The sequence below is a fragment of the Podarcis filfolensis genome (genome assembly GCF_964270895.1).
Source record: "Podarcis filfolensis genome assembly, chromosome: 2".
NCBI classification, from domain to species: domain Eukaryota; kingdom Metazoa; phylum Chordata; class Lepidosauria; order Squamata; family Lacertidae; genus Podarcis; species Podarcis filfolensis.
The window spans coordinates 61,151,197-61,173,453 of NC_139605.1; the positions used below are offsets into that span (position 1 = coordinate 61,151,197).

At 42.9% G+C, this 22,257-nt stretch overlaps 1 protein-coding gene across 2 annotated transcripts in view; it reads left to right on the forward strand.

The window, feature by feature from the left end:
- Positions 1–22,257, forward strand: part of GLRA1 (glycine receptor alpha 1) — a 90,318-nt gene that overhangs the window by 44,096 nt on the left and 23,965 nt on the right. For both annotated transcript variants that reach the window (XM_083603887.1, XM_083603888.1), the window contains exons 3-4: positions 1,308–1,375; positions 17,997–18,220. In XM_083603887.1, the coding sequence (XP_083460013.1) occupies positions 1,308–1,375; positions 17,997–18,220 (292 nt within the window). The remainder of the gene's footprint in view (positions 1–1,307; positions 1,376–17,996; positions 18,221–22,257) is intronic.

Consider the following 22,257-nt stretch of genomic DNA (forward strand, 5'->3'; position numbering starts at 1 on the left):
TAATAAGGCTGATTCTGAAAAAGTGAATCGCACAAAAGGAAGATAGGGCACAAAGCAGCTCCCTTTCTGAACACTTGGATTGATCCAAGCCTTAAAGCCCATTGAGTTACACACACTGTAATTGACCAGAAAACAGTGGCCGCAGCATCAGATGGGTCCTTAGGTTATAAAATTCTTCCCTACCTTCCAGAGGCACACATAAAAGCCCTCTTGTCTAACTATGTAGACTGAATGCATGGATGGGAAGCTTAGATGTGGACAATTACTACATGTGTAAGCTTTGTGCACAATGCAACCAACAAATATGAGTTGGTGGAAGTCACAAGTGGTATTCAGTCCTGCTTGCAGTCCCCCCATAGGCACCTGGCTGACCACTGGGAAAACAGGATGCAGGACTGGATGGGCCTTTGATCTCATCCATCACAGCTCTCCTTATGTTCTTAAGAACAAGCAAAAGTTTGGCCATTATGGGTTTTTTGGTCCTTTTTTTGAAATATTAAGAACATATTACAAAACAGCAAGCAACCCTTAACACAATATCCCATGTCAAAAACAGATTGACAGACATCACATCAATATAGGTTTGTGCCAGACAACTTATTTATTGAACGTTCACCCTGATTTGCTTACACAAAGCTTATATAGAGGTTAGATTATATCTAGTTTTCATTGAGCATTCATTCTGATTTGTTTGTGGGGAGGTGCTACATCAACAAACATTCATCGCAATCTGCTTTCAGGGTGTTCATACATCTTCTTCATCCATTCCTATCACACTTTTCAATGCATTTCCCCCTCACTTTTCAAACTGCAAAATGGCCAATTCTTTTTATTTTGAAGTGAATTTATTGCTATGGGGGAATAAAACCCTTTACAATGGAACCTCTACTTACCACCATAATCCGTTCTGGCGGCCCGTCCTTTAGGCAAAACGGGTCTCTGGTAGAAGCGCCATTGTGTGCACGTGCAGACGGTGGCAGCCGCTTCTGCGTGTGTGTGAATTGCGGCAAACCCGGTATTTACTTCCAGGTTTGCCGTGGTCGTGACTTGGACCGGGCCCAAGTAGAGGCGGTTGTAAGTAGAGGTTCTACTGTAATCTGTTTTAAGTGCACAAACCGAAAGCGCCAGTATGTGCTTGAATCTCTCCCTCCAAAACTGTGGCAATCTGAAGGCCCCCCATGTAACATCATCAAATCCGAGTGGGAAGAGACCTTGAGGCTCAGGTTGTGCAAGACCCTGCTGAATGCAGGGTCTACTTTTCCTAGGTGACACACAGAACGTCTGATCAAGCTTCACTTGTTTTGCAGGCCCTCCAGTGAATGTCAGCTGCAATATTTTCATCAACAGCTTTGGATCTATTGCAGAAACCACTATGGTGAGTAAAAACAAAATATGGAACCTGTGCATACTGTATCCAGGTCATGAGACAGGTACTATAAGCAGCATGTGTTATTTGCATTTCATGCACTAGAAAAGATAAGAGATTATCTCTCTGTTCCCATGTTTCCCCCTTTTCCTCCCTTGTCAGCAATGGATAGCAAGCTCACTGTATCACTGCTGACAGGATGGGTCAGGGTTTTATGTTAGGAGCAGAATCTCTCCACACAGAAGCTGCAAATGAAATGGCACCTGGGCTTTTTTGGAAGCTGTGCTACTTCCCAGGGCAGCGTTTGGGGAAAACTACAACAACAAACCTGGCTAACGGCAATGTAATCTGCTTTGCGAACCAGACAAAAAACCAGAAAGCTCAAGAGTTCCAAAGGGTGCTACAGGTTTCAAAACATATTCAACTCTTTGGATGCATTTAGGTGCAATTTAAACACTATTTTAAATACATCCAGGCTTTGGGGATGTAAAATCACCGACCCTCCTACCATGTTGACCAGTTGCTGTGTTGAGGGCAGTTCTAAAATCATGATTAGATTGTTTCTTATTGTAAAGCACCCTTTGCTCTGTAGGGGAGAGTGATGAAATAGATATATGTTATTTGCATCCTTTATTTATCGTATTAGTTTGGTAGAAAGACACGCTTGCTCATGTGATCACCATGATGTGCAAGCTGGGAATGCTGTCCACACTGAGGTGGCAAGTGCTGGAGGGAGTGGGGGAGAGAAACTTGAATTGGTTTGCATTTAAAGTTGAGCCTGCCCAATTCACACTGAAGCAATCTGAAGCAATATAGGAACTGAAACACAGTCATTCTGTGAAATTCACACTTCCTATGAATTTTGCAATTCAGTTCTCCAAACAAATGAGATGTACAGAAATGCATCTAGTGGGATAAAATGTGTCTAAAAATGCATATGTTCATGCAAGTAACACACAAAAATGCATCATATGGGGGGAATTGATTAGCAGAAATGTGTAGAAAATGCCATAAAGTCATGTGTACATTAGCAGAAGATCACATCTAAAGATTGGAAAGATAAGATGAGAAACTGAGAGAAACCAAAATGGAAAAGAGTCTCCCATTACTATATGCACCACATCATTCTTGATTTCCAAGTCACAAAGTGCTCTCACTTCTCATCATGTCTGAGAGGAAGCTGAAGCATCAGCAGACATCTGAAGCTGAGATGGCTGTAATTCTTGAAAGATAGTTTCCAGTTTTAATAATGGTATTTAATTGAAATGCACCATTTTTCATTAAGGAATGCAGGTTGTCAGTCATTCCTGGTGACAGACAGAAAAGCGTTTGCAGCATATTAGCTTTTCAGTATACAAAAACACTAAACCAGTCACTTCCAAATTGAACTGCAATTGTATTTTCATGTCATTTTTGAGTTTCATGTGGAAAACTAAAACTCTTAGCTTTTGGTTTTCTAAACAGATGTAGCCAGCAGAGGCTGATGACTCCTACACTTTTGTTTTGGGATCACTATGAGAATACTGCTTCCCTTGGGCTGAAATTTACATAGTTATTACAATTTCAGCTTTTATCTAGAAAGATCATTAAACTGCCAGTATTGGGGGATTTTAGTTCACACATAAGACATTAATGTTGACATTTAAAGACACTAGAGGCAGTCTTTGCAGCACACAAATCAGTAGCTATCATTATGTCAACATGCAAAGGTCTAATGAGTTCACAAACACAGTTTGGGGCACAATCCAAAGGAGAATAATAGGAGCTGGAAGGAGTGCAGGAGCCATCAATAAAGGGCAGGCATTCTCAGGAGAATAGATGAGCAGGAACTGGGAAGCAGGTCTGTATTCATCAAAAATTAGTGGGAGTAATGAAAAAGATGTCACAAGTGGGGAGTTTCTAGGAGAAGGTTTCCAGCTCAGTGGAATTCACAAAAGAGAAGATACAGCTAGGAAGAAAGGTGCAGGCTACTGTAGAAAATGAATGAAACAGAGGAGAATCGTAGAATTGTAGAGTTGGAAGGGAACCTCAGGGTCATCAAGTCCAGCCCCCTGCAATGCAGAATAATTGGGTACAGAAGGCAAACCCATCTTAAAGTCATAATACAGAAAGATCTTAATGTGGTGCTCTTGGCCAATTTATGTCCCACTGCCCATCAGTTAAGATAACACGTTCCCTTCAAGCTCTGCAGTGCTGGCTGGGCTGTCACCAGTTCGAGGGAATATTGTTGCAACAACACTTCTAGTTGAGATTTAGTTGAGAGAGATTCCTGCATTGCAGAAAGTTGGACTAGATAACCCTCAAGGTCCCTTCCAACTTTATAATTCTATGATTCTAGATCTTTTAACATCAGAACTGGTTCAGCCAGTGTTCTGGAGCCGCAGCCGAATGATTAAGGATGAGCACATTGCAGCTGAACCCATCTACATTGAAGGAGGGATAGCCGGATACCATCATTTCCTAGGAGAGGGAGGCAGACTTGTCATTGGTGTCATTTTTCCGTACTTAGTCAACCAAGTTCAGAGCTGGGAGGTCCTACCTTGTTCTTCCACATTCAGGTTCTAGGGACGGCCAGGAGGGACTCCCCCCACCTACATCACCCCATCTTTGACTGCTCCATCAGCTGAGGCACTTTCTGGGCAATGAGGTTTTGGAAGCCATCGCCTGTGCTTTTGTAGCGTCACAAGTTCTGCACGTGGCTGGCTGTGCTCAGAAGCTGCCTTTGGTGCACAATGTATCTTTTTATGGGAATATGGAAATGTGAGCATGTGATACGTTTCAACAGTCTTGTATTTACCAGAGGCAGTTTCTATTTTTCTGGTAAAACGCCATTCCTGTTTTGTTCCTATATTCACAAACACGCACCAGAGCTCAGTCCACTCCAAGGTCTCTTGTTCAATCTCTGGAAGGGATGCATATGCATTTTGACTCTAGTACGCAGGCATGTAAAATGACAATATGCTCCTACCCTTCTGTGGCACCACTGCCTATCTGCATAGCTAATGTTGCTGAACGGTTGAGTTGCAGCTGTTCTTTCCTAAGTACAACTATCCATGGTGAGATTAAATACCTTATTAAACATTTTTCATTGGGTGCGCTTTTTCAGGAAACCGTTACGGTCAGCTTAATATAGCACAGGTGTTAAAGGCTCTTCAGACAATGTGTTGTAGGGAAAAGAGGGAATGATGTTCAATGTGAAAATAGAATAGGCATGTTAGAAGTCTGCAAGAGCAATATTATTACTTGGGAATTGTGACATATGAGGCCAGGTTTCTCTTAAATGCTTCTGGACCCAGTTCAGTGGTGATGGCCTTAACCTATACAGCTCACCCTGAACATCTTCCTATATATCCTTGAGCTTATCACCTTTCTTTAAGTTAGGAGTCAATATGGAACAGGGACTTTATATTGGCAGCACCTTTATTGTGACCATTTTCCCCCATGCCAATCTTGGTTTAGTTTTAGAACATCTTATAGGACATTCCTTTTCTAAAAACAATTGTATGGTTCAATTTTAAGGTGGCAGTGATTTGGGTTATAATGCAGTGCTGTTGTGTGCAGTTGTCACAGTGGGTTGCATTCAGTGGTGCCCATGTGCAAGCAGAATGGACCTCCACTCATGCAACAGGACTTTATCTTCCTTGCCTCCCCCCCCCTGCATATCCTCAAAATCTGCTCTGGAGAGATGGGGGACCCAATGTATCTGATTCTGGGGGTACATGGAGCACTTCAGGAAGGAGAAAAGGAAGAGCAATTCCCTCTGTATGAGTGGAAATTCACACGCACATAGTTTTGCTTGATTTCCCCCCTTTTTAATTTCTTTTGCAATGTCTTCAATTTTGTAAGATGTCTTTGATTTGTTTTTTTTTAAAGGCAGAATAAAATATTTAAACCTATCAGTATTATTATACAGGAAATAAATAAAGCAGAACCAAAACAGGATTACTTTGCACTCCCATCCCTTCTGATGTGGACATCACAATCAGAGTGGGAATTCTGAACATGCCAATGGTTTCCTCTTGTCCTGTTCTAAACAGTTTGGATAACCTAGGGATGTGGACTGGATTTTTTTTGGGAGAGGTGAAACTGGCCATTTGTACTCCTGTCTCTTGCCCTTCTCAACTGATTGAAGAGGGAGAACTGGCATCATGAGTGGCTGAGGTTCTAAATGCTTCCTTGAGGGAGGTTATGGAGGAAGCTGTTGTGAGACCTCTCTTTTAAAAAAACCTGCACTGGATCGCCCCAACCTAAAAAACTATTTCCAGTCTCCAATTCACCATTCCTGGGCAAGGTAATGGAGCATGTAATGGCATCTCAGCTCCAGGTATTCCTGAAGGAAACCAATTGTCTGGATCATCAATCTTGCTTCTAGCCTGGATATGAGAGTGAAACAAGGGCGGAAGACCTACCTTGGGAAATTGACAGGGGAGCACAACCTTTTAAACCCAGAACTCTCAGTGATCTTCAAAGCAATTTGCTATGGCATCATTCTGAACCATCCCATGGAACTGGGATTAATATATATTATGTTTTGGTGACTCCAGCCATTGCTGGAGGGGAGGATTAAGAACACATTGTGCTAAGGCTCTTTGACCTGGCCAAGGTTCCATTATGTTTCCAACATCTATTGGAAACTGCTGGGTGAGTTTGTCCAGAGATTTAGTTGTGTCATCAACAGGCTGATGACACTCAACAACATCTCTCATTTTCACCTGCCCTCGAAGATGCGGAAGAAGTAAAATTTGGACCAGGTAAACAGACTGGAGCTTAAATCTGACAAACTATTGTCTGATTTGAGGCTCTACTGATCCAGATGCAGGGGTTCAGCTTGTCTGGGGTTCACAGTTTGGGAATGCTCCTGGGTCCAGCATTATCCTAGAATAATGGCCTTGGGTAGTTTTCAGGATCTTCTCCTGATGTCCCAGCGAAGTCCCTTCTTGGGGAAATCAGACCTTTTCATGGTATATGTAAAATTCTGTATATAGGGCTCTCTTTAAAAGATGTTCAGAAATGTTTCCAGATTATTGTGTGGTGCTGGATTACTGTGTAGTGTAAAGCATTATTTACAACAGGGCTGTTTCAGCTGTACTGGTTGCTACTAATTTGCTTCCAGGGCCAAGCCAGATGGTTGGTTTTAAGCTTTAAGGCTCTTTCCATATGAACGTGCTCAGGTGCTTCACTCAAGAACTGAAACCCAACCACACACCCACACGCACTGTCTGAAGTATGGTAAGTGGAAGCATAAGACACAGTTTTATTGATGCAGTGCCTGGGTCTCAGAAAGTCCTTCCCAAAGAGGAGGCCCCTGTGGTAGGACATCTGCCTTGAATGCATAAGATCCATGATTTAATTAACCAGCATCTCGAAGTGGGACTGGGAAAGACACCTGTCTGAAACTGTGACAGCTGCTACCAGTCAGGGTAGACCACATATGGGAGACCTGTGGCCCTCCAGATGAACTCCCATCAGCTCCAACCAGCTGATGGAGCAGCAGTTGGAGTCCAACAACATCTGGAGTGCCATGTGATGTAGACAACACTAAGCTGGATGGACTAATGGTTTGACTCAGGAGAAAGCAGATTTCTATGTTCCCTTGAAAAGTGGCCAGATCTGTGCTGTTGGAAATGGTCCTTTTGTTGGCTTTTCTTTTACAACTTACTTTCCAATGGATTGCTTTTAATGTTTGCTACTGCAAGCCTGGGGTCCACAATGGTGTCCATGGACAGAGTGGCTGCCAAGTTTCCCTGCCCTCCTATTTTTTATTTTTAAATAGGGTTGGAAATTTTGCTGCATTTTTGCCTGTGCTTCTTTAGAGAGATGCATTCCCTGTTTGTTGGGCGGGGAGGCTTGGAGGACCACCAGTTTTCTTCTGTGAAATTGACATTTTGTGCTACCCATAGCAGTTTCTTAAATTTCCAAATGTACCCAGTGGCCCAAAAAGGTTGAGGATGCCTGTTGTAAGCCATCCTGAGGATCCATGGTGGAAAGGTGGGGTGGAAATATTAAGTAGCAGAATATAAATATTTTACTCAAAATAATGAATGGATATCAGACTGGTCACCCCTCCCAAGTAACTTCAAAGTTGGTAGCAAAAGTTACCAATGCAAGCTTAAATTAAAGATCAAGAGCTGACATTTGGAATCCTCATTCTATTATGCCCTTTTGTATCTATATGATCTATATATAATTTGATCTATTTAAAGAAATCTCATATGCTATCCATCTCACTTCAAAAGGTTAAATCAAATGTAACCTTACAGGAGACTGCAGTGCAACCCACAGCAGCTACAGAGATTAATATAAAGGGCACCAGAAACCAGAGGCTGGAAATAACCGAAAATAATTGTTAGGAGTCATCTGGGCACAAACTTTTCAATCAAAGAATGGACTGGGGGGGGATAAATGGGTCATAATAGGCAACTTTCCGCTTACTAGCCACAAGTCTCAAAAAATGAGAAGAAGCTTATCAGAGCATTCAGAAGAAAGAACGGTCAGGTCATATATGTTGAGGATAGTGCTTATGAGGAAAGACAGAATTTGCAACCATGGGTTTCCTTAACTCTAATGTGGATGTGGCTCCTCTTTTTTGGCCCATGGAAGAAGTACACAAGAGAGGAGAGAGAGGAGAGAGAGAGAGAGAGAGAGAGAGAGAGAGAGAGAGAGAGCGCAATCAAGTATAAAGAATGCTTATTTCAAGCCTAACTTTGTGGTGGAAGGAGGCTCACTCTGTGGATACATGTGCATAGAGACATGAGGGAGCTGCTTAATCTTTCCCTTATTCGTGAATTCTCTAGCAAATGGTCCCATGCTGTCATTCACTACCCAACCCCAGTCATGTTCCAAAAGTAGACTGAGAAGCCAGTCTGAGAAGAAAGCAGGAATGGGGCAAGGTTTCTACCTGAGAAGAATCAACAGCTGTAGGAGGAGCAGGCTTACCAAACCCTTCCCATAAATCTGCCCCCTGCCCTTGCGTTCTCATTACATTGGTTTGGATACACAAGTTCGCCAAGATAATTGCTATTTCTGGCCTCAGGGATCAGTTGTAATTTTGTGCATCGCAAGAGAGAAATGGATTCAAACTAATCCACTAAGGCAACTTAGGCTTGCACAGATATAACATTATGCTGGTGTTCTTGTTAGGGACATTGACTGCAGCTCCCCAGGAAGTATATAAGCAACGCCCTTTCAATATGTGTTTGACTGCAAACACACACACATCACACTGAACCCAGAAGTGACCTGAAAATGTTTGTTAAGGAGGCTGGGGTTTGTAGTTATAAAGAGAAGTAAACTACACTTTGAAGGGCACTTTGGACGAAGCCATGTGATTTAAATGTATGGTATGTATGTGGACCATAGAACCAGAGATAACTCAAGACATTTGATTCCTCAAACAAAAAAGAATTCAAATGTTGTTCAATAAGAAATTAAATAATTTCTACGTTGCTGACCAGGGCAGTGCATGCCTAAAATAACCTAATGTGCAATCCTATTCATGTTTCCTCTGAGGTGAATTCTGCTGTTTTCATCCAGATTTCATCGAGACCAGAGAAGTGCTTTACTGTCATTTAAAGCTGTTTTGATTGGATTTTATAGATTTATATTTTATGGTCCTATCTATGGTGGTGTGATCATTTTTTGCTTTAGTTTGTACACCACCCTGTACATAAGTGCTGAAGGGAGATTGTAAAATGTTTTAATAATAATAAGAATAATAAATTTTATTTATATCCTGCCCTCCCCAGCCGAAGCCGGGCTCGGGGCGGCTAACAACAATAAAATAGTACAACATTCTAAAATCATTCCATTATAAAATTAATTCATTAATCAAAATTAAAATTAATTCATTAATTTAATAAATAGAGAATATAATATAATAAATGTGCTAGGGTTGCAGCCCCAAGTGACATTAGAGGTTTCGCCTCAACCTCTCTCACTGTACACATGTCATGTGTGAGTGCTGTTAATATAAGATAGTCTTCTTCTTTTTCTTTGGCAATCACTCGTAGCCGAGTAAGATTGTCTTCTATAAACAGCGTTTTAACAGTGAGTCCATAAGTGACTGTGGAGGCCAATTCTGGATCCACACGACCTTCCACCGTGGGGTCATAAGATAGTACAGTCCAAGGAGTCAGATGTCCAGCCTAGGAGATGTCATTTTTTTATGTTCCTGTTATCAAACAACCCAAATTCAGTTTCATGTGTGAAAATGCCCTTACTCTGGAGTCATTCCATTGTATAGAATCACACAAATTTAATAACTAATAATAATAATAATCCCACTAAAATCAGCCTTCCCTTTGGGAGGCCCATAGGAGCATTGAAAACTGCCTTCTACTGAGTCAAGCCATGGGTCCAGCTAGCTCAGTAAAGTGGTACCTCGGGTTACAAACAACTGGGTTACAAACACTTCAGGTAACAGACTCCGCTAACCCAGAAGTAATACCTCGGGTTAAGAACTTTACCTCAGGATGAGAACAGAAATCGTATGGTGGCGGCCCAGTGGCAGTGGAAGGCCCCGTTAGCTAAAGTGGTACCTCAGGTTAAGAACAGTTTCAGGTTAAGAACGGACCTCCAGAACAAATAAAGTTCATAACCAGAGGTACCACTGTATTGTCTACACTAGCTGACAGCGACTCTCCAGGATTTCAGACAGGAGCTTTCCCCCAGCCTATCTGGAGAAACCAAGGTGGGTAAAAATCAATGGTTTAAAAAAATATGGATGTTTAATTTAAATCGGATTTTTTAAAAAATAATGATGATGATATTTTAAAATAAAATGCTTTTGGAGGAAAAATCTTAAGTTTTCCATTTAAGTTACATTATAGTCCAAAGGCTATTCATCAGGAAATAAGGCTCTGTTTTAAGTTTTTCATGTGTGCTATATCTCAGTCTAAGTTTTTTTTAAAAAAAATGTTTAACCACATCAGTTAACAAACATGGATGCATATGCTATAATGCTATTGCTTTAGTTAAATAAATTGTTTAAATTGTTATTAAGGAAATGATTTTTTTTCTTCTTCCAATAAAGTACAGCAGAAAAGTTGTCCAAATATAAACAGTTAACTTATTAAACCTTACAATAATTTCATAATTATCAGTCTATGTATTTCTTATAGTATAACCAGATCAGTAATTTTTTATAGAACTGTAAAAACATCTCTGAAAATTTATGGTTCCAAAAATGAAACCTTCATTTGGTTGTAAATATTAAGATTATACCAGCAAGAATGAGTCTTTCTGTAAAAAAAAAAAAAAAAAAAAAAGATTTAAATCAAGTTTTACTGACTAGTGATTTAAATTGTTATTTAAATCAAATCCACCCTGGGAGAAACCAAGGGTTGAACCTGGAGCCTTCTGCATGCAGTCGATGCTCTACCACTGAGCTCCAGCCCTTTCCCAAATGGTACCTGGTATCTTCCTTCGATCTCCCATAGTTAAGGACTCTGCTCAAACGTCCATTTATTCAAAGCCTGCTTAGTTCCCCAAGCCATAAAATCCTTGCTTTCCCAAATCACCCTTGCACCTTTTCATCATGCAAGGCAATAAACATCAAGCAACTCCTGTTGGAATTCCTCTCCAGCTAGATTTATTTCATGCCTTACATGAAATAGGCACAGGATCAGGGCTGACCTGCCGGCGTTCAGCCAGTTTGCTGCTGAATAAGCAAAAGAGTCTTTTTCTTGCTGCCTGTTAGGCCAATTACATTGATTTTCACTGACTGCAGCCATCACTGATTTTCACAAACAGAAAGGGGAGGGAATCGATGCATTTGATTTGCTCAGGTAGCTGCTGTCCATAGAGACTCGAGCCTCTTCTCTTCAAAGTTGTCCATTCCACCTGCCCCTATTTTAACTATGTCTTTCTTACCTGACTTCAGACTTGTGTGACTGGTTAGTTGTGCAGAAGGCCAATCCCATTATTGGCTGTCTTCAGCTATTCAACAGTTTTCTAAAGATATCTTACCTTGGGGAGGAAATGGGTAATTAGCCAGAACATGTGAAGGTGACTTCTTGGAGCCCAGCCCTTCTCGCAAAAGAGCAGGGAATAAAATTTTATTCATGCCTCTAAGAGGCATACTTTCAAGTTCAAATGGAGGTGGAGAGCCAGCAGGAGAAAGTTATGTGGTGCCATTAGCACTGCAAAAGCGCCTGTGGTGACAGGTGGACTTTATAAAGGCAAACACGTCATGAATTTCTATAAGGATATTAACTGTGCTCGAAGGATGTGAAGATGTTTGCCTAATGCAGTTCAGCATACACTGAAGTCAGAAGTCCTTAAGAACATAGAAGATCCTGCTGGACCAATGTAGTCCAGTATCCTGTTCTCATATCAGCCAACCAGGAGTCTGTGGGGAACCCGCAAGCGAGGCCTAAGCCCCACTGTGCTCTCCCAACTTCTGAGGAGCTGGCTTACCAGTTGCTTGGAATTTAGTTGATTCCAAGCAACTGGTATCTTTCCTGCAGGTAGAACATTTCCACACAGTACACTGGATATTAGTAGAAATCAAACCCTGGATCTGCCCACAGGATAATATAGTTTTGCATCATAAGCTTGTGCCTGGTACATAAGGGCTTGATGGTTACAATTATGGGAATCTTACGTGGATTTCATTCATTTATTTAAAGAAATCATCTTCTTTTCCTGCTGCTACTGTACAGTGCACTGCAGGGAATACCAGAAGTCCCAGTAACCTTGGTACACTCCTGTACTGGCCATATGGTTACACATCCAGGAACTAGGAATGTCTCCAGAGTAGTGGGCTGAAACCAGTTCTGACTGGTGGTGCTTCAAGCAGGGAGAATAGAAATAGGGGAGGCCAGAGCCAATGAGAAGCAGGACTTCTACACCCAAAGGTCCCTGGCAGGAACCTCAGCAGATTTATAGACATCAGCTGTGAGTAGCAAAGTCCGCTGAAGGACTGTTGCTCAGTGGTAGAACAGCACATGCTTGTCTTAATAAAGGCTTTAGGAATGACTGGCTAGTCTAACTAGGAACCTGACTGCCATATTCTGGACCAGCAACAGTTGCTGAACCCTCTTCAAAGACATGTCTGTGTAAAGTGTGTTACAATAACCCAGGCTAGAAGTTACCAAGGCAAGTAACATGGTGGTCAAGTCTCTTTATTGTTCTTGCCATCCATCTGTCTTGAGAGACAGTGGAGTGCACCACCAGGGGTGAAGTCAAACTGCTGTGTTAGCAACTCTGAAACAACCTCCCCAGGGCGTAAGCCTTGGCCATGTGTATGGAGCTCTTGGGCTGCCAAGATGACAAGACCCCCATCTCAGCATTGCTGATGTGGTCCATAGAAAAGCAGAGCAATCCAGCCTGTTCATTGAGATGCTTGGGAGAGACCCTCCTAGTCATGTCATGCCTGGAGGAGACCTGTCTAGCGGCAGCTCAATGAAGGGTCTTCTCTGCAGTGGCCACCATGCTGTGGAATGACATTCCTATAGATATGCAGTGGGCACCAAGGGTAATTGGCTAAAGCTTGCCTATGCCTGACTGCATTCTGGAGCTTTTTTAGTACCACCTCTGTAGGAAATTCTGGTATTTGAGCTTTTAGGGTCTTCCTGTTTTGTTGTATTGATTCCATTCTGTAAGCTGCCTTGTTGTTTTATAATGAAAGACAGTTTATAAATGTATGAACACTGTAAATAAGCTGGCAACTTTGTTCCAAGAATATCTGGAGCAAATTCCATTAAACTCCAGCTGTTCAATTGCCACCTTGCTCCACATTTATAAACCTATCTCCAGTTTTGGGGAACTCCTCTGTTGTGCACATTCAAGGCTGCTTTCACGATGATTTTCAACACACCTCTAGCTGAGGGCAAATTTCCAAATATAGGCAGTAATTCTAAGCACCATTGATTTGCATTAAGAGAAAAGATCAGCTGCTTCTGTCTGCAGTTATGTATTAGTTACTAGTGAGCACACATATAACGGCTTCTGCACACACCTTCACTTTATTATCGGCGTCTGACTCACTGCTTCAGGTCATCCCAAGTAAGAAAAGCACTAAATAAAAACCATAAATCCTAATCCTAACAATTAATTTGGTCAAGGGCAGTGAAATTGGTTTATGACCTGCCATTCCTCAAGCACATTGAAAATGCAAATGAAGGAAGGGACCGGGAGCTTTTATCGCCTTCTTTGTTTGCGAAAAGGGCTTCTTTTCTCACGCGAAGCCCCGGAGGGCAGATGGCAAAGGGAAGCCATTGGTCAGACAAAGGAAACCAGAGCTACCACCTATTGTCCAGGGAAAGGGTCTGGCTTGGCTTGGCCTGGCAACAACACAGGGGAGCTGTAAGACATGAGACAGTGAAGCAAATGTCATTCTCAATAGCACGGGCGAGACAAGTTTCCATTAAATTAGAGGGCAAGCCCATAAAGTCTGCAGTACTGTCTGGGTTTGCAGATGGATGGGACACCCCTATGAACAACAGGGATCTCTAATAGGGTCAGCCCCATTTGTGTACTCTTGCTTTGTCTCTCTCTCTCTCTCTCTCTCTCACACACACACACACACACACACACACCCCACATGTCCTTCTCTTCTTTGGCACAGGAAGAAAGCTAAATACTATGAAGGGAGATGGAATCAGCATATTGCCCCAGACCAGAATTTGAGTATTTATGAACATAAAAAAGGGTAAAGGACCCCTGACAGTTAAGTCCAGTCAGATGACTCTGGGGATCCAGCGCTCATCTCACTTTAGAGGCCGAGGGAGCCGGCGTTTGTCCGCAGACAGTTTTTCCGGGTCATGTGGCCAGCATGACTAAGCCGCTTCTGGCGCAACGGAATACTGAAACCAGAGTAGCGCATGGAAACCACTGGAGTGGTACCTATTTATCTACTTGCACTTTTTTGGCATGCTTTCAAACTGCTAGGTTGGCAGGAGCTGGGACCAAGCAACGGGAGCTCACCCCGTCACTGGGATTCGAACCGCCAACCTTCTGATTGGCAAGCTCAAGAGGCTCAGTGGTTTAGACCACTGCACCACCTGTGTCCCTTATTTATGAACATAAGACACAACAAAGCAAGCTGCCTTATATGTCAGCCCACTGGTCCATCTAGCTCAGTATTGTCCACACTGGCTGGCAGCAACTCTTATAGGTTTCAGATGGGGGACAGTCTCTGCTGTACCTGGAGATGCTAGGAATTTAGCTGACTTTACCCCAGTTGACATCTGTATTGGGTGGGTAGTGATTCCATGCAAGCCCTGTTATTGTCTTAAACTATGCATATGCAATTGTATTAGTGTCTTTATATTTGTAACTGTTTTATATGCATTTTTATTGTGAGTTGCTTCAGGTTGCCTCATGGGAAGTGATTTATAAATGAAATAAACAAATAATCTAAGACACTTGGCATACAAACCAGACGCTCTACTGCTGAGCTATGACTCCTCCCGCAAAAAGAATTTATTTGTTACACGATTTGTATCTCTGTTTTCCTCAGGGTTGCTCAGGCAGAATATATTGGATTAGAACACCAATCCCTAGCATTTCTGTGGAATATTTGAATGTTCGAGGAACTTCATATACGTGATTGCAGCCCTGTAAAGGAAATTAGTATCATTATCTCCTTATTTTCAGATGGAGAGGGAAAGAGAGGCTGGCTTCCCTAAGGCCATCCTATGGATTCTTTCTTGATGGTGGAGCTTGAACCTGAGATGTTTCCACTCATATCTTTAGCCACTGAGCTATGCCAGTTATCTCGCTTTATCCTCACAACCGTCTTGTGAGGTTGTTTGATAGGGCTGCTCAGTGAGTTTCCTGGCTGGGTTCAGATCTAAGACCAACTCCCTATCCATGACATCTCTAAGGGCTCCTTCGTTCAACTCATTTCTTGTGCTGGCTTTGTTTTTGTTTTCCATTCTGTCACATTGTGGCCTGCAATCTTTAGGCACTGAAAAAAGAATCTGTGAGGGCTCAAATGGGGGAGGCATGAAGACTGGGTCTACTCACAACATCCTCACATGCATTGGGCAAACCCATGTCACAGCTGAAGAGGATGGATGGATTGCATTTATATCCTGCCTTGCCCCTCAAGGAGCTCAAGGTAGCATACATGGTTCTCCCTCTCCTCACTCAATCCCCACAGCAACCCTGTGAACCAGGTTAGACTGAACTGGCCCAAGGTAACCCAGTGAGCTTCATAGCTGAGTGGGGATTTGAACCCTGATCTCCCAGATCCTAATTGGACACTGACCACTACACCACACTGGCTCTGGTATCACATGCCTGAAATCATTCCTTATATTAGAAGCACAGCTTAAGGCTGAAAATGTGTATATTTGGAACATTTCAAATTAGATCCCGTTAACAGATGTTTAAAAAAAATTCTCATTTTTTTTGGAAGCATCTTCCAGATGCTGCTTGTTTTCTTTTTTAAATACTATGCAATGTGGATATTTGTTTAAAAGTTTTTTAAAAAAAAATCATGATGATTAAAAAGAAAAATTTCCCAGATGTTTATTATTTCCTATTTTAAAAAAAATAATGTGCAACACGAACATTTGTTCATTGATTTGTATATGATTTAACTACTATTCTTTTGGAGGATGAAATATTGCAGGGTATATTCTGGCCATCTACTCTAGGAGTATAATCTGGACTATTGACTGAGGATCTCAAGCCCAGCTTTGTGAGACTTCAAGCAATAGTTTTCACTGTTCTGCTGCCTGAAGCCATCAGAACTTGAACCCAGAACCTCATGCGTGCAGGCTTGCACTCTCTTCCTGAGACATCATGCTAGTTTCAAATAATAGTGGAAACTTTAAAAAAAATGAGCAAGTAACATATTTTGAAAATGAAATTAGTATGGTCTGATGGAGAATTTCGCAAAGGTCTGATAGCTGAGGAACACTGTGTTTTACCTGATAAAATATTGAAGGCACAATCCCCTGTTATACCTGTAAAGATCTACCTGAAGAATATTTAAAAGTAAGAATATAAAAGCCATACTAGATTATTTATTTACTTAATTTATTTTACCTATTTCATATACTGTAGCACTTTCATTCTTTTTTAAAAATATAGGTTTCTTAAAAAAAATCAAAACAAATTTGACAATACAACAACAAAGCGATCAAACAAAAAGTAGAACATCTGAAAACATAATAAAAATCCACAACATATGACAGCATGAAAATCCACAGATCAGAGGTAACCCGGTCAACCCAGGTGCATAAAAATGTCTTGAAGTGGCAATGGAAGCTCATCAGAGATGCAGTTCTCCAAGCCACTAGAAGAAGAGAGCTCCATCAGATCAAAGGTTCATCATCCAGCACCCTGATTTGCACAATGGCAAACCCAATGCCCATGAACACACAATAGCCCTCCCTCTATTTCTCCCAGCAACTGCAGTTCAGTGCTTTACAGTCTCCTGGAGTTTCCATGTAGCCTGCAGTACCAACACACACTCTCTGACAGTCATAAGGACATAAGAAGAGCCTGCTGGATCAGGCCAATGGCCCATCTAGTCCAGTCAACCCAGGTGCATGGATGATATCGACTAAGCCACACACTCTCAACTTTGATAGCCCCTTTATCCTGTTCTAGAGAGGAGGAGGCAAGTGGGACAAGGGTTAGGGCACAGAGACAGAACCATGGACAGCTCCACATGGAGCTGAGGGAAATTTGAGATGGATACAGGCAACCAGCAGCAAGCAAGCTAGGATGCTGCTCCAGGAAAGGTCTGGAGACAATCAGAACTTCAAATGAGCTGTAGAGGTAGGTCAAGGTTTCCTGCTTCACACCCTCTGGGAAAGTTATCAGTGCTGGATTCTTCAGGCAGTGATGGGGATGGGGGCTCCTGTTCTACTGAGAGTTTGTAGGCAATCTTCAGAGGATGGGGCAACTTTCTTGGGTTGGGGAGGTAGCAGCAGTGCTGGTTAATGGGGCTTTCTTCTCACAGAGCCTTTTGGCTAAGCACTGTCTTCTGGGCTTTGTTCTGTTGCAAGCCATTCCCTTGCCCAATCTTCTCTCTCCTTAGTATCCCCAGATCTTGGCTATGGGAGACCCATGTGCAAAACAGAATTGATTTCATAGAGCTATTATGAAATTCAACTGTAGAATAGCTTGCTTGCTTGCTTGCTTGCTTGCTTGCCTCTAAAAGGCTCTGGAAATTACCATTAATCTTGAGAAACAAGTGGAATACTCCCAAGAACTACCTTCCATCCTCTGCACATTCTCAATATACCAAAGAGGTATTTCATCATTGTGTGACCTCAGCCCAACCTGGGAGAGGATCCTGCAGTGCCTATTCCATGAGCCTGGATAATATCCCCTCTTCAGTCTGATAAACCACAGCCCTGGTCTGTCGATGGATGGTCTGAAAATCGCAGCATGGAACAGGTGTCGGCTGCAGCTGTTTGCCCTGTGATAACCCCTTTGGCTACAGAGCTAAAAATACAGGCACTTCCTGAAGAAATAGCACCAGCAGCGAAACTCGCAGAGAAAGACCCTGACCCTAGCAGTAGTAAAGACTTTGCATTTGCTTTGTTCATTCAGTCTCAGCTGCTTTTCAGTGCCCTTCCTGCTGCATTTAGCATTGCAGTTTCTGGCCATTTCTGATACCTTCCTTGGGGCATCCCATAACTTTGCTTTTCTTTCTTCCATGCAGGATTACAGAGTGAATATTTTCTTGCGGCAGCAGTGGAATGACCCCCGGCTGGCATACAACGAGTATCCAGATGATTCCTTGGACTTGGACCCATCCATGTTGGACTCCATCTGGAAACCCGATTTGTTCTTTGCTAATGAAAAAGGGGCTCATTTCCATGAGATCACCACAGATAACAAACTTCTGCGCATCGCCAGAAATGGGAATGTCCTGTACAGTATCAGGTGAGAAAAGGAAGCATGGAGACCCTTCGCAAGTCTCCAGGGTGTGGGTCCTTCACATGTTGAATCTTGAACTAGACTGCAACATGAATTCTGGAGTAATGTTCCATTTAAAATTATATTGCAAAAGCATGAAATCATGTGAAGATATCGCAGGGCTGAATTAAGACCTTTAGAAGCCCTAAGCACTTAAAAGATTTTGGTGCCCCCATAGATATCTAATTTGAAATATAAACAATAATAAACCGTAAAATATTGTTTTCTCCAGTTATTGTATAAAGTTCAGCATGACTGAATCTTGTTTTTACATTTTTTGTTGCACTGAACTTATGACACACACATATTGTGGGAGCCTTTTGTGCGGAACCTGGTTCAGCTGCACCATATATTCCATGGTAAATTTGGCAATGGAAAATTACAGTGGTACCTCGTGTTACGGACAGGATCTGTTCCAGAGGCCCATCCATAACGTGAAAAGCCCGCAACTCGAAGTGCTGTGTCTGTGCAGGCGCACAGCGCAATTTAGCACTTCTGCGCATGCGCGAGCGGCGAAACCCGGAAGTAACCCATTCCAGTACTTCCGGGTTGCTGTGGGATGCAAGACGAAAACATGCAACCTGAAGCAGACATAACATGATGTATGACTGTATAGCGCTTATTTTGCTTAATGGCCAATTCAGCCCTGAGATAATTGTTTGTTCTTACACGACATGAGTTAACAAGATCTAAGATGGCTAGGGTTACTGACAACAAGGCGTGGTCCAGCAGGCACCAAGGTTTGTTCCTATATCAGAAGGGCAAACAATAGGGCCAGTGTGCCAGGGGCTGCACTAAACTTTTCCACTATCTTAGATTTCTTTAACATATGACACATTAGTCAGGCTGGGCATGGTGCCTCTTAGATTCTATAGAAAAAAACACATGCAGCAATATCCCATGCATATCTATTCCAACAAAAATCCCACCAAAGTAGGTTTGTGTAGAAGGGATGGGATGCCTTTTTCAAGCCAGGAGCTGTGCTTCCTAGTAGAAAGAGCTCAGGGGTTGCATTCAAGAGGTGCATGGAGTGAGAGCCAAAAGAAGGCACACAATTACACATACACACCCGCACAAAACTATTTGCCATGTAAACAGATACACCGAAGCTTCCCTTTTCGTTTTCTCCGTAGCCTTTCCCCCTCTCCCCCAAGGTTTGTGAATGGTGGTGGGCAGGAGATGCTCTCTCGTACCCTTTATCTCTCCTGACTATGCAAAATGCGAAAAGCAACTCGGTAATCTCAAGCAGTATCCACCAAATAAGCTCAACACACGGCGAAACTGCAAGGCCTGCCATACAACTGTTTCAAACCTCAACTTTCAAAATGCATGTGCATCCCAAAAACTACATGCAGGCAATTGCAAAATTCACATATGACTTTTTGAGTATTTGTAAGGAACACATCTGCCTCTCTGCCAAGACACTTTCCCCTCTGCCTTGACTGTCTTGCAGACAAAGGAACTGCAGTTGCACACTTTGCCCTTTGACCTCTCAGCTGCTCCCTGCCAGACAGCTGATGGTCAGGAGGAGACCCAGAAGGCCAATCCCAGCCTGGAGCAGGTTTCCCACCCTTGGTGTGTAAACTTCAGCCATATTCAGGATCACATTACTGTGATTCATTGTGCCTGATTCACTGCTACAAAATCTTGAGTACAGTGGTATTTCGGGTTACAAATGCTTTGGGTTACAAACACTTTGGGTTACAAACTCCGCTAATCTGGAAGTAGTACCTTGGGTTGGGAACTTTGCCCCAGGATGAGAACGGAAATTGCACAGCAGTGGTGTGGCAGCAGACCCCATTAGTGAAAGCATGCCTCAGGTTAAGAGCTGTTTCGGGTTAAGAATGGACCTCTGGAATGAATTAGGTTCGTAACCCGAGATACCACTGTACGTAGTCTTGCTTTGTAAAATGGCAATACCTCAGTGGACCACAGAGATTCTATAAAAAAATTCTAGAGAACAGGCGATAGACATTAGTGCTGCCCTTTGCAGCAGCACTTCTTTGAAAATTTGGTACAATTTGAGAATATATATAAGGGGATTCTCCGCACGCTGGTATATTACAGTTTGAAAGATGTTCCAGCTCAGTCTCCTTTGCTTGGAGGAGAATGAAAATTATTTCGAGAGAGGGCAAATCACACAGTAGAACCAGATAGATCTGGCTTTCCCCCCCACCATTTCTCAACACAGTTATTTCTGGGTCATTGGATTTCAGATTAATGCTATGTGAACTGAGATAACCGCACTGATTTCAATTTGGAAATAATCCATTCTAGCCACCTCCGAACCTCCCTTCCCGCCGCCTCCCCGCTCTCCTAAAAAGAATGCAATTAAGAATATGCAATTTTCCTGTTAAGTGCAGCCTAATGCTAGAGAGCGAAAGCGCTGACAATAGATTCTAAAGACTACCTTTCTGTGAACTCGTGCAATGTTTGCAAACTCTGGCTCGCTGAAGCCTTGCAGTGCAATCCCAAAATGCACAGGGGCACATCCCACGGGGACACCTGGCTCATGTCGCAGGTGTCGTGCTGGTGTGCCGAGGAACAGAATAAACAGCCAGTGTAGTAATGCAGACAAAAAAGGAAGGAGGGGGGGACCCAGGAGGTGGCTTCAGTTCAAACAGCAGACAGCAGAGCCGTAGTCCAAGCACGTAGCCCAGCTCTTTGGGAACCTAAAGCTTTAATTCACACAGCTGTTTGAAATGCTTTCCAGCTAACAATAGGTAGGTAATAAAACAACTGCCACCAAAGGTGACCTACCATTTATAGTTCTGTTCGGAGAGGTGAGAGACATGTGTTCTCATACCTCTCGTGTCTGAAAGGTATACGGAGGAGCAATACTCATGGAGGTTGGTGTTGGGAAAGGTGGAGTGATCTACAGTATGACCCTAGTCATGCCTACTTAGAAGAAAGTCCTATGGAGTCAAGTTGTTGTGTGTGCTAAGTTGAGTATGTTTGGGGGGGAATGAGGTCTGCTCGTGCAATGGGACTTGCCCCCCTTCTTCCTTGCACCCCTGTGCTCCCTAAACAGGATGTGGGATACTGGGAGAGGCTTGCCTGGCGCCTTTGTTCAACACCTTTAGGTGCCAGGCAAAAACATCCCTTTTCTCCCAGGCCTTTGGCTAATTAAATAATCTATGACCTTTTAAACCATGTGTGTGTGTTATTGTTTTTGTTCCTTACTATGTTATGTAATTTTGTGTTTTTATATTGTAAACTGCCCTGTGATCCTCGAATGAATGGCAGAAAAACAAACAAACAAAAAATATATTTTTTTAAACAGGGGCCATTGCAGGGTCTGAAAGGACCCCAATGAGAGGGGGGCAGCATCTTCCGTAGGACTGTGTTAGCCCTTTTGTTCATCACCGTACATTGAACAGATCAGGGATCAGCTGGGTTGGGTCTCTCCAAGGTCAAACCTATCACTAGTTGCCTCATGCCATGTGACAAATTTTGAGAGACAGCGACAGCAGTCTTTCCATCTGCCATTCCTCCTGAGCCCCTTGGTCATTCCACCCATAGATCAGAGCTATGGGTGGTATCCAACCCACTCATTCCATCAGCACAAGAGTTCCTGCCAGTTGCAGTAGGGCTTCCCACCCTCCCCACTATGCACCCCCTTCAGTCTTTATAGGTTTGCTCAAATCCCTCCAGAGCACAGGGCACCTACAAAATGAAGGAAGGGGCAAACCTTCTGTTGTGCGATTTAAAAAATCCTTGTGGAGACAGAATGAGTTAGTTGTCGGCTGCCCTATATATCCCATAGGCCTGTCTGGCATCCCTTAAAAACTCGCCCGCAACCCTTTTGTGCACAGAAGGATGCTATTGCATTGCCAATGTTGTTGTACGATTCAGCTGCCAGTCAGCTTCTGCAGAGCAAATGGGGTTGCGGGAGGGAGCACCATATCGTCCTTCGCCTCAGGTAGCAAAATGTTGTGGACCTGACCTGGGTCTCTCTCTGATGCAATTACCTGCAAGTGTTCCTGTTTTTGCAGCTGTTGTTG